General features: G+C 41.0%; 1 protein-coding gene across 2 annotated transcripts in view; it reads left to right on the forward strand.

The window, feature by feature from the left end:
• The window catches only part of iqgap1 (IQ motif containing GTPase activating protein 1), a 42,391-nt gene extending 27,787 nt beyond the window's left edge, over positions 1–14,604 (forward strand). For both annotated transcript variants that reach the window (XM_029457770.1, XM_029457762.1), the window contains 22 exons: positions 2,340–2,430; positions 2,575–2,742; positions 3,523–3,665; positions 3,744–3,914; positions 4,012–4,095; positions 4,190–4,261; positions 4,575–4,644; positions 4,738–5,102; positions 5,281–5,444; positions 5,543–5,767; positions 6,540–6,680; positions 6,821–6,905; positions 8,203–8,435; positions 8,578–8,710; positions 8,868–8,970; positions 9,444–9,579; positions 9,666–9,753; positions 10,367–10,576; positions 10,662–10,828; positions 11,521–11,637; positions 11,990–12,098; positions 12,640–14,604. In XM_029457770.1, coding sequence (XP_029313630.1) covers positions 2,340–2,430; positions 2,575–2,742; positions 3,523–3,665; positions 3,744–3,914; positions 4,012–4,095; positions 4,190–4,261; positions 4,575–4,644; positions 4,738–5,102; positions 5,281–5,444; positions 5,543–5,767; positions 6,540–6,680; positions 6,821–6,905; positions 8,203–8,435; positions 8,578–8,710; positions 8,868–8,970; positions 9,444–9,579; positions 9,666–9,753; positions 10,367–10,576; positions 10,662–10,828; positions 11,521–11,637; positions 11,990–12,098; positions 12,640–12,753 — 3,189 coding nt within the window. In that variant the 3' untranslated portion in view covers positions 12,754–14,604. The remainder of the gene's footprint in view (positions 1–2,339; positions 2,431–2,574; positions 2,743–3,522; positions 3,666–3,743; positions 3,915–4,011; positions 4,096–4,189; positions 4,262–4,574; positions 4,645–4,737; positions 5,103–5,280; positions 5,445–5,542; positions 5,768–6,539; positions 6,681–6,820; positions 6,906–8,202; positions 8,436–8,577; positions 8,711–8,867; positions 8,971–9,443; positions 9,580–9,665; positions 9,754–10,366; positions 10,577–10,661; positions 10,829–11,520; positions 11,638–11,989; positions 12,099–12,639) is intronic.
• The last annotated feature ends 244 nt before the right edge of the window (positions 14,605–14,848 follow it).

Below are 14,848 nucleotides of genomic sequence, written 5' to 3' on the forward strand. Positions count from 1 at the left end.
ACGGTTTGTTCTGTATGTGTGTGTTTAAGCTCCACGCTTGTGCTCTTATAGACATATGAATGAGCTCTTTTATGTTTTAAATATTTTTATTGAGCCAAAGAAGATTACACAAACATATCGTTGAGTCAATGCTTCCATGTATACTGTGTGACAGAATTATAATAAATGTTTTAATGTGTCTTCACAGATATAAATCTGACCATATCAAATATATAGGATTAATTTCGAGATTGGAACAATTTCTAAATATAAACAAATTAAAAAGAGAGAAGAGAGGTAAAAAATAAAGGAAATAAATAAATAATAATTCACAAATTGTAAATATTCTACTCAATAGAAAAAACGACAGATAAATCTAAGAATAGAAACGATAGTTCAGTAAAGACCTTTTTAGGTGATTTCTAAGGAAGTTAAAAATAAATGTGCAGAAGAAAAGTAAAAAAAAGTGATTTATAAACTATCCAACCTCCTCAGCTTTCACTTCCTCTATTTCCATGATGGGCTTGTAACGTGTGATGAAATGCACCAAGCTACGCCCAAGTCCTCCTCCAATTCACCCGCCACCTCTGGCACCACACCCTGTCTTCAGCCAGTTGAGTGCAGGGACTCATCGCCCACACACACAAATGTCAATTATGTTGCCAAGTGCAAACGTACAAACACTAATCAGCGCTCGTCCAGGTACGGCTCTGTTTACTATAAAGATGGAGCCCATTTGAGTCCGGGTGGTGCATACAGATGTTAGCTGCCAACTCACACTCCCCTTGCATGAGATCGGGTATCAGTCGTACCCGCCCACCTCTTTCACACACACATACATACATACATACACACACACCTCCTCTCATCTACCCTGAAGCACAACATGAAAGGGCGGGTCTCACGGAGGGGGAGGCCAAAACAAAATGAGGTGCCTGTTTTGGGCTCTAGAAAGCAGCAGAGCGGCAAGTATCAAACAGCTGCCACGCATGTTATACAGAGACAGAGAGCGCCATCTGGATGTAGTTGGGTATAACTGCACTTTATAATAATATAGTGTTGAATTCAGTATTGAGGTATTGGTGTGGTGTAAGTAAATGGAATCAAGTGACGTAAAGGGAAAACACTTTTTATACTCTTAAAAAAAAAAAGATCTTTTGGTGACATGTCTCTCTTTTTAGGTCTGTGTGTGGTATGGTCGGTTTTTCTCTTCCTGTGGATAACTGGCCAAATGTAGAAGGTGTGGCAGCATGTCTGTGTATTTCCAGCAGCTGCAGGAGCAGTTCATTGCTTAGCGATGATGTGTTATTCCCTCATAATCAAAATAATCTCAATCACAAATGTAGGGATGTATCATAGAGACAGAGGTGTCAACACCCACTATAGCAGGAAACAGACCAGAATATAATGCACCTCCATGAGATGTTGTCATTTGAATACTGGATGATGAAACACATTTAACCCACAGCTGCTTCACACACACTATAAAGTCCAGGACAAAGTCTGATGTGCTGTATGTTTTTATAATTCATTGGAAATGAACATACTGTAGTTAACATACAGTACAGGTCCGTGGTTTCTATAAGAACTGTCCGGCAGGGAGAATCTTTTGGTGGATTATTCAAAAATACATTTAAATGGAAAGAAATGTAAGCAAAGAAACACGAGACGAAAATGCCATTTCATTACCAGCTGCAACGCCAGTGATGTTTTCACCTCGTGAGTGTGTGTTTGTCACCATGACAAAGTGTTCTTCTGGACTTCTGTAGCAGGACTGGTCTCTAGTTCGCTTTATTTACAAGTACAAAAATGCTGCTAATGAACCAATTATCCCAGCCCTCTTGTGTGCTGCGTGTGCTGAATATTTAGCTTTTACTATTTTAGCCTGTGGCAGGGAAAGTTATGCCTGTCTTCGTCGTGATTAAAGTTTCTAACGACAGGAACAACGATGGAAATAAGTCTAGGACTTTCCTATCCCTAACCAAGTCTGATATGTTGTATTTTATTAGTATAATAAAGTATGTTGGTAATAAACCAAACACTGCTGACAACAACCTTACACAACCTGCAGGCTTAAGAACCGTCACATGCATTTTCACACAGACAGAGATGTGTGAACGCGATTTGTTAGAAAGCCATTTGGAGTTGTATTCTTACTCTACTAGTTATTAGCTGTAGTGTTGTTCACTTATGAATTAAAAAAAATACAACTTTGGTTTGAGGCATTTAGAGGAGAAAACAAAGACTGGCAGAGTCACATGCGTTCCGATACAGCCACGATCAATTATAGGAAAGATGGCGTTTGTGTGTGCTCGCTGTGTTCTGTTAGTTTCTGAACATATGTTCCTGTGTCCTTGCAGGAGACCCAGGATCCTTCTGCTGTGCTGTGGCTTGATGAGATCCAGGATGCTGTTCTGAAAGCAAACCAGGACACACAGGAGGCCTTACAGTGTAAGAGCACACTCTTTTCCTTTTCCTGGACCTATTTTATATGTATTATTGCAGAACGTTTATTACCCACCTTCTACCAGTGTTCCTGATGTGAGGACTGTGTAGAGAGCATTTAAGGCTGATATCTTGCCTTTATATCTGCAGTCTCGCAGTCCATCCAGGCTGTCAATGAGGCGGTGGACAGTGGCGATCCGGCTCAGACCCTGGCTGCTCTGCGTAACCCCGGGTCAGGACTGTATGGGGTCACCTCTGAGTGTGGCCAGACCTACCAGGATGACCTGTCCAAGATCAAAAATGAGAAAAAGACAGAAGGTGAGGAGGAAATGTATCACAACTTAGAAGTTAATGCCATCAGAAAAGCGACAGTTGCTGTGCCTAATCTATAATCTATAATTCTGATGAAATGTGGAGGATTGATGCCTCTTTTCAGTTGCTTCCAGTGTTGCAGAGATTGGCTTGATGAGAAGATTATAATTTACTATGAAATTTTCATACTTTTGAAAGGTGGTAGCTCCCTACGCTGTGATCTGACACCTCCTACACATGAAGCTCTACTTACGAACTGCTTTTTCACCTGTGTTTTCCAAAAGAAAATACACTACAAGGGAACACCACCTAGATTAAACATTTTAAAATGTTATTCCCATGGTTCAATTAATATTTTTGAACATGAGCCACTCTCACTCAAAGCTTTAAACCAGAGAAAGTCTCAAACTTGTGATGTCATCAAGTGTAAAGACTGAAGCCGCTCTATAGACAATGTATGGGAAACTTTATGACCCACAGAATGTTTATTACTTCACCCAAATTAGTTTTATTCTCTAATAGTGTTTTCGGTTCTGAAACAGAAAATAGAACTTTCCTCTCAAGTCATTGTCTATGGAGCACTTCCAGACTTTATACTTGATCACATCACTTTTTTGGACCATAGGAATTACATGTATACATTTTGAAAGTGGGCGTAGTTCCCCTTTAAATCGTCCAATATTGTAATTAAAAATCCAATTCCAAACTGGAAATGGATGGATGATGCTTCTTGCTAATTATTGGCTCCATCTTGTTTACTTTCCTTTTGTAATGCTGTCTGTGCAGGTGATAATGGCAGTGAGTGGGTGAAGCATTGGGTGAAGGGAGGACACAACTACTATTATAATCTGCAGAGCAAGGAGGGCACCTGGGTGGAGCCAGAGAGCTTCCTGCAGAACAACACACAGCTCAACAAGGAGGACATCCAGGTAGGTCACAGTCCCTGAGAGCACTGCATGGCCGTAGCCTCTTAACACCGCGTTAAACTGATTGTTCCTCCCTGTCAGTCGGTGGTTTCTGGGGTAACCACAGCCTACAACCGAGAGCAGCTGTGGCTGGCCAATGAGTCTCTGATTGCCAAGCTGCAAGCTCGTTGCCGTGGATACCTGGTGAGAAATGGCCAAAAGGAGCGGTTGAGCTTCCTGAAATCCCAAGAACCAGCTGTAACATGCATACAGGTGAGATACAGGCGTCATCCTGAGGGCATACATACAAACCTCTGTCTGCTATCAGGAAGTATTATCATACCGACTTTCAATCTTTGTTTTCTCTCAGGCCCACTGGAAAGGCCACAAACAGAGGAAGAAGTTCAAAGACCGTAAGCAATATCTGAAAGATCACAGTGATGAGGCCGTCAAGGTACATTCTTACGCTTAATGTCTGTGATCTGACTATGATTATTGTCAGCCGTATGAATACAGTCAAGACTAAAGGATTTGTTTTTCTCTTTCAGATCCAATCCATGGTTCGGATGCACCAAGCTCGCAAGAAGTACAAGGATCGTCTAAAGTACTTCCAAGATCACGTAAGTATTCATAGCCTGAAACCTTGTTGAAAATTGAGTTTTGGATCATTTTAGAGAACCAAGACAAATTGTCTGTTGACAAAATGAGGGTTTTAAGTAAACACGTTGCAGTGTTATCTAATAAAAGCTTTCAATCCCTGTGCATACATTTCCCCTGACGTGTGCTGACATTTAGTCTGTGTCCTGTGGGGTTCGAGCGAAACTCATTTAGCACTCTGACATGAGTGAAGACATTTTCACTTCAACTCACAGTGCATTCCTGTGGTTAATGAAGACTATTGATCAGCCAAGTGATTGCTGTTTTCTACTGCAGATCAATCAGGTGGTGAAGATTCAGGCTTTCATTAGAGCCAACAAGGCCAGAGATGACTACAAGACGCTGAGTGAGTAGGATCCCCACCGACTTTCTTTAGTCCTTTGAATTGGTCTCCAGCGTTTGTGGTCGCTTGACTCTTAAAATGCCCTTCCTCACACAGTCAGCGCTGAGGATCCTCCGATGGCCGTGGTGAGGAAGTTCGTCCACCTGCTGGACCACAGCGACCAGGACTTCCAGGAGGAGCTGGAACTGATGCGGCTCCGCGAAGAGGTGGTCACCAACATCCGCTCCAACCAGCAGCTGGAGAACGACCTGAACCTGATGGACATCAAGATCGGCCTGCTGGTGAAGAACAAGATCACGCTGCAAGAGGTGGTGTCCCACAGCAAGAAGCTGACCAGGAAGAACAAGGGCCAGCTGTCCAACATGATGATGATGAACAAGCAGAGGGGAGGCCTGAAGGCCCTCAGCAAGGAGAAGAGGGTCAAACTGGAAGCATACCAGTACCTATTTTACCTGTTACAGGTACATTTCAGTACATCTCTGTTCTTTCATTGCTTGGTCTCTCGCTTTAGCCGTTTACAGCTCAACCGGGTAATGTCTAGATACTTCCAGGGATGCAGGCCATGTGTGAAAGGGGTACAACAGTATCACAGCAGCTGTCTTCCCAGTCGTTACCTCTGATAATATTCCTTCCTTGTAGACCAACCCCACGTATCTCGCCAAGCTGATCTTCCAGATGCCACAGAATAAATCCACAAAGTTCATGGACTCCGTAATCTTCACCCTGTATAACTACGCCTCCAACCAGAGAGAGGAGTATTTGCTGGCCAAGCTCTTCAAAACGGCCCTGCAGGAGGAGATCAAGTGAGAACCAGACACAGAGCCAACAATCATTTATGACCACAGGTTTGAATCACACAAGACCTGGTTAGTGAATACACAGTACAATGTTTTGTCCGCAGGTCAAAAGTGGACCAGATGAAGGAGATCGTCACAGGAAACCCAACAGTCATCAAGATGGTGGTGAGTTTCCACCGAGGGGCGCGGGGACAGAACGCCCTACGGCAGATCCTGGCACCGGTCGTCAAGGAGATCATGGATGACAAAACGCTAAACATCAAAACGGACCCGGTGGACATCTACAAGAGCTGGGTCAACCAGATGGAGACGCAGACTGGAGAGGCCAGGTGAGCTGGAGAGGAGGATGTCTTTGATGATTTGTTCATTACAATTGTTTCAAAGTCTCAGTAGGATGTTCTGACCAATCTTTAAACACAGTAAAACTATTTATTTTCTCTGTTAGTTTGTTGAATTGGTCAAAGATGGTCGTAACTATAATATAGTTATGAATATATGTAGAAATTGAAAAGAAAGAGAGAATTAAGTCAAGAAGGCCCAAACAGCACCGGAAACTTCAAGTATAGTCAGTAGTGGATATAAAAAAACAAAAGAAAATAGTTCAGTGTTGAACTGCTAATGTAATGTTTATTTATAAGTCCATAATAAAATAATGAAAATAATTATTTCTAAATATTATACATGATAAAAGATTTTTATATGACTGAATATACGATAGAATTGAAGAAAACGCAATAACCAATTTCTTTGCACAAACATGTCAGCACTCCTGGTGCTCTTGAGTGTGTGTAGATTCTGTGTTAGTGGATTTTAGGAAGACATTTCTTCTTAAGAACAGTTGGTGAATGACGCCTATTATTATTATTATTATTATTATTATTATTATTGCTTACACCATTGGCAGATATTTTTGGTTTGATTCAAGCTAATTCCTCCAAATTACAGATTATTTAGCTCGTTTGTCGAAAGGTTTTCTTCAGTGATGACATCACGGCCACAGCTCTGCACACTAGTAAAGCAACATAAAAAAAGGCTTCAGAGGTTGAGATCAACATTGATGGATTCTCATTTGTCCATCTCTTTCTTTCCTGTTTTCAACAGTAAGCTGCCTTACGATGTAACTCCAGAGCAGGCTATGGCCCACGAGGAGGTGAGGACAAGACTGGAAGCGTCCATCAAGAACATGAAGACGATCACGGACAAATTCCTGTCGGCCATAATCGTCTCGGTGGATAAAATTCCGTACGTTGCTCACTGCATCCTCAGCATCATCGGCTGTGTGAACCACATTTTTACAGACACAAGTCAGCTGGTTTAAAGCAACAACTATTACTTTTTCTCCCTGCCTGTCTCACACTGTCTGTGTGGCTTTTGTCTCTCAGATATGGGATGCGGTTCATCTCCAAAGTGCTGAAGGACACCCTCCATGAGAAGTTCCCCGATGCTACCGAGGACGAGCTGCTCAAGGTAATTTGTAAGCTAAACTGTGTCCCCCCCAGTTTTTAAAGGGTCAGTTCACCCAAATCACAAAGAAATCTTAATTATTTTCCCAGTTCCATCTTAACATAGTAGTATCTAGCCATGCAGAACATTTCAGGTCTCTTACACTGAGACTTATGCTACAACCCCAATACAACTGAGATAAATGGCATTTGATTTGTGGCACTTCTAACATCGAAAAACTACATTTCAGAAGCAGATAAGTGAAAAATATAATAATGTATACAAGGAGAATTTGTCAGCCACAACCTTTTACATACAGATAATTTGCAGTAACTTTAATCCTGGTGAGCTGGACAACTACAGCCCTTCTTCTTTGGCCTCTTCATCTTCTGCCTGGCTCTCTCTTCCTCTTTCCTTTTTTTTCTTTTCCTACTGTTGCTCTGCTCTTCCCGCCTTGCCGACCAGCTGCAGCCTCTCTGTCGTGGTGGGGGTGTCCTCCTTCTCTCTGTCTGCTGACATTAAGGCGAGCCGTGACCCTCTCTTCTGGCTTTCCTCCTCCCTGCACAAGCTGTTAATGTCATGGTCAAGAAGCCTTTCCTCTTTTTGCCGTAGCTCCTACCAAACCCTTAAATCTCAATTCAGCTCTCATGATTAATCGGAAAAGTTTTGTAATTTACAGATCTTTGTTTTGTGTGACAACAAATGCAGATAAATTAAAATAATTGTAGCTTAAAACCTGCTTCTTATAGTTGCTATAGTTTGCTGATTGAATTCAGTGCAACTGCATATACTGTTCTAGTATAACAAATAAATAAAAGCTTTAGCAAGAATAATCTTTCCAAATTCCTTCTTCTTTTTTTTTATCTATGGAGGGGAGGTGGGGGGGGGGGGGGCACAGGAAGCGGAAGTGCACCACTACCCCGTGTTCTAAATAGGATAAAGTGTGAAAACATGAATACTTTTATTGCTGACAAAAATCTTATTCTTTCTTTCTTGCCAATAGACAATAGATCATGGAAAGAACATTTTTCTTTAACTTGCAACCCCCCCCCCTTACACCTGATCACCAGAATCTTTGCTTCTCACGTGGCGCTCAGGGCTCCCGTATAACACAGCGCCATTTGAATATAACTTGACTAACGTTTCTTTCTGAACAGTTTGATGAATTGTTTATATTTTCCAATTTTAAGAGCTTTTATAAGCTTAAACAATGTAATAATAATGTTCATCCTAAGAAAGGATCCGTAAAGCATGAAAAAGATGCCACATTTTCTCATCATTATAATTCCACTAACTGAATCATTTGATTTTGACTTTTCAGATTGTGGGAAACCTCTTGTATTACCGCTACATGAACCCGGCCATCGTGGCACCGGATGCCTTTGACATCATTGAGGTGTCTGCGGGTGGCCAGCTGACCACTGATCAGCGGCGAAACCTGGGCTCCGTCGCCAAGATGCTACAGCACGCCGCCTCCAATAAGATGTTCCTGGGAGACAACGCCCACCTCAATCCCATCAATGAATATCTCAGCGCCTCCTATCAGAAGTTCAGGTCTGTTGTTAATTGTTATAGAAACAGCATTCAGTTCCTTGAGGATGATGTTAATAATGTTCCAGGTTCTTTCCTTCTTCCTCTCACGTTGTTGCTTATTTTCTTGGCTCGTCTGATTTTATCCTTCCTTTTTCCATTGCAGGCGTTTCTTCCTGGCAGCGTGTGACGTTCCCTCGCTAGAAGATAAGTTCAATGTGGATCAGTACTCTGACTTGGTCACCGTCACCAAACCTGTCATCTACATCTCAATTGGAGAGATTATTAACACTCACACAGTGAGTTTGGACCTTCTCACTATATATTACATGTTTTATTATACATGCATTATGTACTATATATGTATTCCTGTCAGTCTGCGCCGAACTGGTTCAGTGTTGAAGTTTTGTCTTCTGCTGTGTCACTAACACACTGACTGATCTTCCATATTGTTAGCTGCTGCTGGACCATCAGGATGCCATTGCACCAGAGCACAATGACCCCATCCACGAGCTGCTGGAGGACCTGGGCGAGGTTCCCACCGTGGAGTCCCTCATCGGTGAGAATAGAATAAAATAAAATAGATCTTTATTGTCATTGTGCTTAGAACAATAACAATCTGTTTAGCGGTTCTTCAGTAGTGTGCAACATAAAAGTATAAATAAATACAGTTAGTAAAAATAAAAGCAAATGAAAGCAAAATGTTTAGCAAGACGAGCGGTGAAAGCCATAAGATGCAGTGACGAGTGCGAAGAGTAAGTGGGGTGAGGCGGATGGTTTTATTTGTCAGTGACGTTCCAGTCCAGCAAAAATGAGCTAAACAAGTATTTAACTAATTCACAAAATCAAAAAGTTTATGTGGCGATGTTGTGTTCTTTTGGTTTACTCAAATGATGTGATAAATGTACAGAAATAATTCATTTGTATCCTTTGATGCATTTGTTTGAACACATGAACCTTTCACAGATTTTCTTTTACTCTTAATAATTGGGTAATTGTGTAATCCTTTGTGAATGTCACCGTCTCATTTAGGTGAAAATCCTCTTCCCGCTAACGACCCCAACAAAGAGCTGATGGGGAAGACCGAGGTGTCGCTCACACTCGCTAACAAGTTTGACGTCCCTGGTGAGGCCAATGCTGAGATGGACGCCCGGACCCTCCTGCTCAAGTAAGTTCATACTTTACATTCATGGCTAACAAAATTAATATGGTTGGTTCAGAAAATCCAATGGTTTCTTAAATGTTTCTTTTCAGCACCAAGAGGCTCATTGTGGATGTGATCAGGTTCCAGCCTGGGGAGACTCTGACTGAGATCCTGGACTTAACAGCAGGCACAGAACAGGTCAGAAACACGATACAGGGCCTTTTCAAACAGGCAACAGCTCACTTCACTTTGTAGGCAGTGGAGCATTAACTGAATTATTTTACAAATGACAACTTGCGTCTCCCACCTCTATGGCAACATCCTCTTTCCAACAGAAGCAGCTGTGTTCATTGGAAACTAACGATATTGCTGCTTACGTTTGTCTTTAACACAGTCTCATTTATTTACTGTGAAAACACCAAATTATCATAATAGATCATGTATATTTATGTATTTATGAAGTACATGCTACACAAATGGCAAGCAATCTAAGTGTGGCACTGAGGGGAACATATTGAATTAATTTGTATTTGTTCTAAATTGCTCAACTTGAATAGTTGCATTAAAAAAAACTGAATCTGAACAACATGTTTGTTTTGGTGGCAGCTGTGGAGACTGACCTTCAATCAGCGGCTGCACAGACCCATTACTGCCCATAATATCACTTTACGTTCAGTAATTAGAGTTTCTTATCTCTGGCAAATATTGAATTGCCTGAACTTTAAAGATAGACGGCTTAGAGCTCTTTTTATAGAAACTTTGTTTAACTGAGACTAGCTAACTATAAACCCTCTTGTTCCCTGGATGACAGGAAGCAGAGTACCAGCGTGCCATGCAGAGGAGGGCCATCAGAGACGCCAAGACTCCAGAGAAGATGAAGCAGGTCAAACCGGTGGTGGATGACAGCCTAACGCTGCAGGGCAAGAAGGACAAGATCAAGAGCAACCTACAGAGGCTGGCCGAGCTGGGGAAGGTTCACCCCGAGAACCGCTATCAGGACCTCATCAACAACATAGCCAAGGTAGGAAAAACAGACAGATCATCTCAGGAAGAGGACAATTAAACGTCCTGTGTTTTTACTTAAATGTGATGCGTGTGTGTTACAGGACATCAGAAATCAGAGGCGGTATCGTCAGCGTAGGAAAGCTGAGCTGGTGAGACTTCAGCAGACCAACACCGCCCTCAATTCAAAGACCAATTTTTACAATGTTCAGATTGATTCTTACAATCAGTATATCAAGACGTGCATGGACAATCTGGCCAGCAAGTGCAAGTGAGTGACCTTTTTACTTTGTTCGGTAGTGCTCCAAATGTCAGATTGTATTGGCTGCCTGTTTACATCTATCTTTAGAAAAAAGGTTCATATAGGATTTCTGTTTACATGCTAAACAACCCACATGTGTGCATGATTAAACTGCAGACAGAAGCCTCACCTGTTAGCAAACTAGCAGGTGCACATACAAGAAAGGTATTATATTTCAAGCTGGAGGGTGAGCTGGGGTTGGGGTAAGTGTTTACATCCCAGATAGACGGTCAACCTTCCCTCATTCTTGTGTCTCCAAACTAAAAGAGAGGGGGGGGGAAGGTTGGCCGTCTATCTGGGACGTAAATCTGTAAATTGCGTGCAGCAATTAGGGCTGCAAGATATGAGGAATATACTGTAACGTTGTTCAATATCGAGATCTAAACCAGATTAGAGATCCTCCTCTCTATTGCGTGACGGGTTTGTTAGTCAGAAGTGGATCATTCTGTGTTATGAAACAGTTGAAAATATATGAATCAAAAATGTATGAAGGCCAAAATACATACTTTGTTAATTTCCCTTAGTGTCCAATACAACCTCATTCTGGAAGAGCTACCTTCTGTCCTCTGATGATCCTTTTCCAAACATGTTGAACAGACTTGAAGGCTAAGAGATGGTATTATGTTGTACTTCACACTTGTCTTTCTTTGTCTTCTCCTCAGGAAGAAACCAGGCGACAACAAGGCCAAGAAGAGTAAACAGGTTTCACAGAAATACACGGCCTCTCGCCTCCATGAGAAGGGCGTGCTGATCGCCATCGAGGATCTGCAGCCCAACCAGTGAGTTCTGCTTTCTTTAACGCAAAAGCCAACCTTCAAAACTAGCACCCGCAACTTCTGCTTAAAACGTTTCCCAGGAAGATCCGTAGTTCTTACTTAACATCCTGGCTGCCTGATCTGTTGCCTGATATGCTGCTAATAATCTTTCTTTATGCAACGTTAGATATCAAAACTTGACATGTTTAACGTCATCTCAAGCTTCTGTCATTGTCATTCGTGAAAACCCAATTAGTTCACTTTGTTTCAGCCGTTTTAGTTCAATTTAAGAGCCAGCGGGCTGCTACCGTCTCTTGACATGAGCTTCTGTCCACATTAACAATGAATCTTCCTGTTCGCTCTTCTCTCTTCACAGGTTCAAAAATGCTATTTTTGAGATTTCTCCATCAGAGACTGTCGGCGTTTTTGAGGTGAAGGCCAAGTTCATGGGCGTGCACTTGGAGACGTTACAGTTAGAATATCAGGTAATCTTTCTTTTTCATATCTTTTTTCCCCCGAAGGCCTTTTCACATTTGGGATAGTTTTATTTTTTAATGCGATTAATTTACACGTCAATATATTTTTTCAAACTACTGTTTTTGTCATAAATGCTTTCACATACAACGCAACTATAACGCATCAAACAAGCAATGTCATTTATTTTCTGAAAGAAGGTTAATTTTCACCTCTGATGAAGTCATCAAACAAGCACATTGTGTTTAAATGTATATAAACTATAAACCAACAACACAGAGGCTCCGTAGTCCCAGTCCCAAGACGGCAAACTTTATTCCTCCATGCAGCACATGTCAGTTCCACTCCTTCCGTTTCTAACTTTCACAATAAAAGCCCTAGACATACAGAATATTATTTGCAGGTGAGTATTTCACATTTTCGTGTCGTTTATTCGTCACGCCCACGGTGTGCCTTTACAGACTAGACAGACTGAGTATTTGTACACGTTATAGAGACGGTTCGCTGCGATTGATTTATTGTGGCTGATCTTTTTCTGTGTTTGTTCCTCAGGATCTCCTCCAGCTGCAGTATGAAGGCGTGGCAGTGATGAAACTCTTCGATAGAGCCACCATCAATGTCAACCTGCTCATTTTCCTGCTCAACAAAAAGTTTTACGGGAAATAGAAACAAAAGGATAAAAGGGCTACAGAGACTGATTTAAACCACAAAACCCACTTTGAAGGGTTGCACAAAGCCCTGACCTGACCCACCCCGGCTTTCCTACACATTCCCTACTGCACTTCTCTTATGTGCCTATGCAAATCTACGTGCATTATTTTTTATTATGTGGATCACCATATGTGCTTTATTCTTAATGGAAAGCTCTCAAGCCAGCACGCCACAGAAGCTCGCTGGAGTCTTCTTTCTTACCGTCTTTATTGTCTGTAACTGCCTATAGGTCAGAGGTTTAAGATGTGTATGTTTTGCTTTAAATATTTTGAATATCTTGTGCATGGGCCTTGATTTAATTATAAAAATATTATGTTTTATGTAAAGAGATCATGTTGTGTGTCTTTCTCAGCTGTTAGTTTATCTGCTTACCTGACTGATAAAAGCTTTATAAACATCTCCTCCGCCAATACCAAAGCGCTAGCATACTTTTCAACAGGTCTTTTTCTTCATATTTTATTTTGAAAAAGCTGTCGTTAGTAAGTATTTTTCACATATTTTAATTGAATATGATTAAACTCTCTATTAATTTGGATTTGCCCAACCTCAACACATCCTTAACACACCCGAGGATCCTTAAAAAGTCTTTAATTCATCTAAATATAATGCTTTATTTAGTATTAATATGTCTGAAATTAATCTTTTAAAAGTCTTAAAAATGCTAACACATGGGAAGTAGGATTTTATTCATTTTCTGACGTTGCATTGTAAAATCTCAAAATAATAATTTACCAAATGCCTCTTGCATTAAATACAGATAGCAGAGTAAATGTGTGTAAAATTGCTCTTAAATTTCATTCAGTGGCAATAAAAAATGTCTTATATCTAACTTGCCTTAAGGTGCAGGAATATCTGATATTTATGCAAACACAAAGTGGCATCAGACGTAGTACTTGACAAGAATTGCAACAACAAAATCGGCATGTTCATATTAAGCCGTTGAACTTAAAACCTGATGTTTTACAAAAGAAATATATAATTAACATTTAATTTGCTGTGTGAGCATGACACATTACACCACTGAAGTCTGTTCCAGCACTAATCTGGCTCTGGAGTATTTCCCGTCTTTCTTGGCGAGTCAGGATGTTGGTTTGTGTTTTGGACCTGAGCTGACCACGACTGCAGCCTGGTGCTCACAACTGACCTGCAGTGTGTTTCTCCTTTCAGCGCTGACATTCTTGAGCAGGATGTGACGTGGCACTTCCAGCACACAACGCTGTGCAGATGTGCTCAATCTCATGTGCTTTCTCAGATGATTTACTGGAAAGTTTTTTTTTTTTATCTCTCTCATGGGATGTTTGTAATTGTATAACTAATCACTAGTGATTCAGTTATACAAGATAGAGTCAGTGAACACCTCATGTCCGTTAATCTGGTAAACATAGGATGGGAAGTGTAAGAGGGACATTTAACACACAGTTTTTTATAAACTCTTGTTGAAAATAATTTGACAAAGTTGCCCTTATTTATATTTATGTTGTCAGTCCACATTATACTGTAGTTGCAAACCCTAAAACGGATCATGTCGGTGAGCTCGAGGATGTGCAGTATTACAGTAACTACACGTGTGGGTCCAGTAGATGTCACTCTACACCATCCTATTCTTAGCTCATTGTATCAGTTTGACTTGTTTCAAGAAGCCTTGAATTGAGATTCCATTGAACTATGTGGATCGTCTGTCTCGTGTAAATGACCAGAGGTTGACACTGTTACTAGAAATGGAGGAGACTGTTCTCTCATTATTTGCTCTCATTCAGTCCATTCAATGTATTTTACCTGTTTTAGAATAAAGCTCTACAGATGCAATGTGTTTTCCCTTATCCGAAAGCTGTTGTGCAGGCAGTGGTGGATTGTAACACAGTACATTTACTCAAGTACGGTACTTGTGTACAATTTTGAGGTACTTGCACTTAACTTGAGAATGTCTGTGTTATGCTACTACTTCACTACATTTCAGACAGAAGTGTTGTACGTTTACTCCACTACAATTATTTGACCGCTATAGTTACAGAAGATTTTAAACACTAAACATGATTACTTTGGTAAAATG

This window comes from Cottoperca gobio, chromosome 3 (genome assembly GCF_900634415.1).
Source record: "Cottoperca gobio chromosome 3, fCotGob3.1, whole genome shotgun sequence".
NCBI classification, from domain to species: Eukaryota; Metazoa; Chordata; class Actinopteri; order Perciformes; family Bovichtidae; genus Cottoperca; species Cottoperca gobio.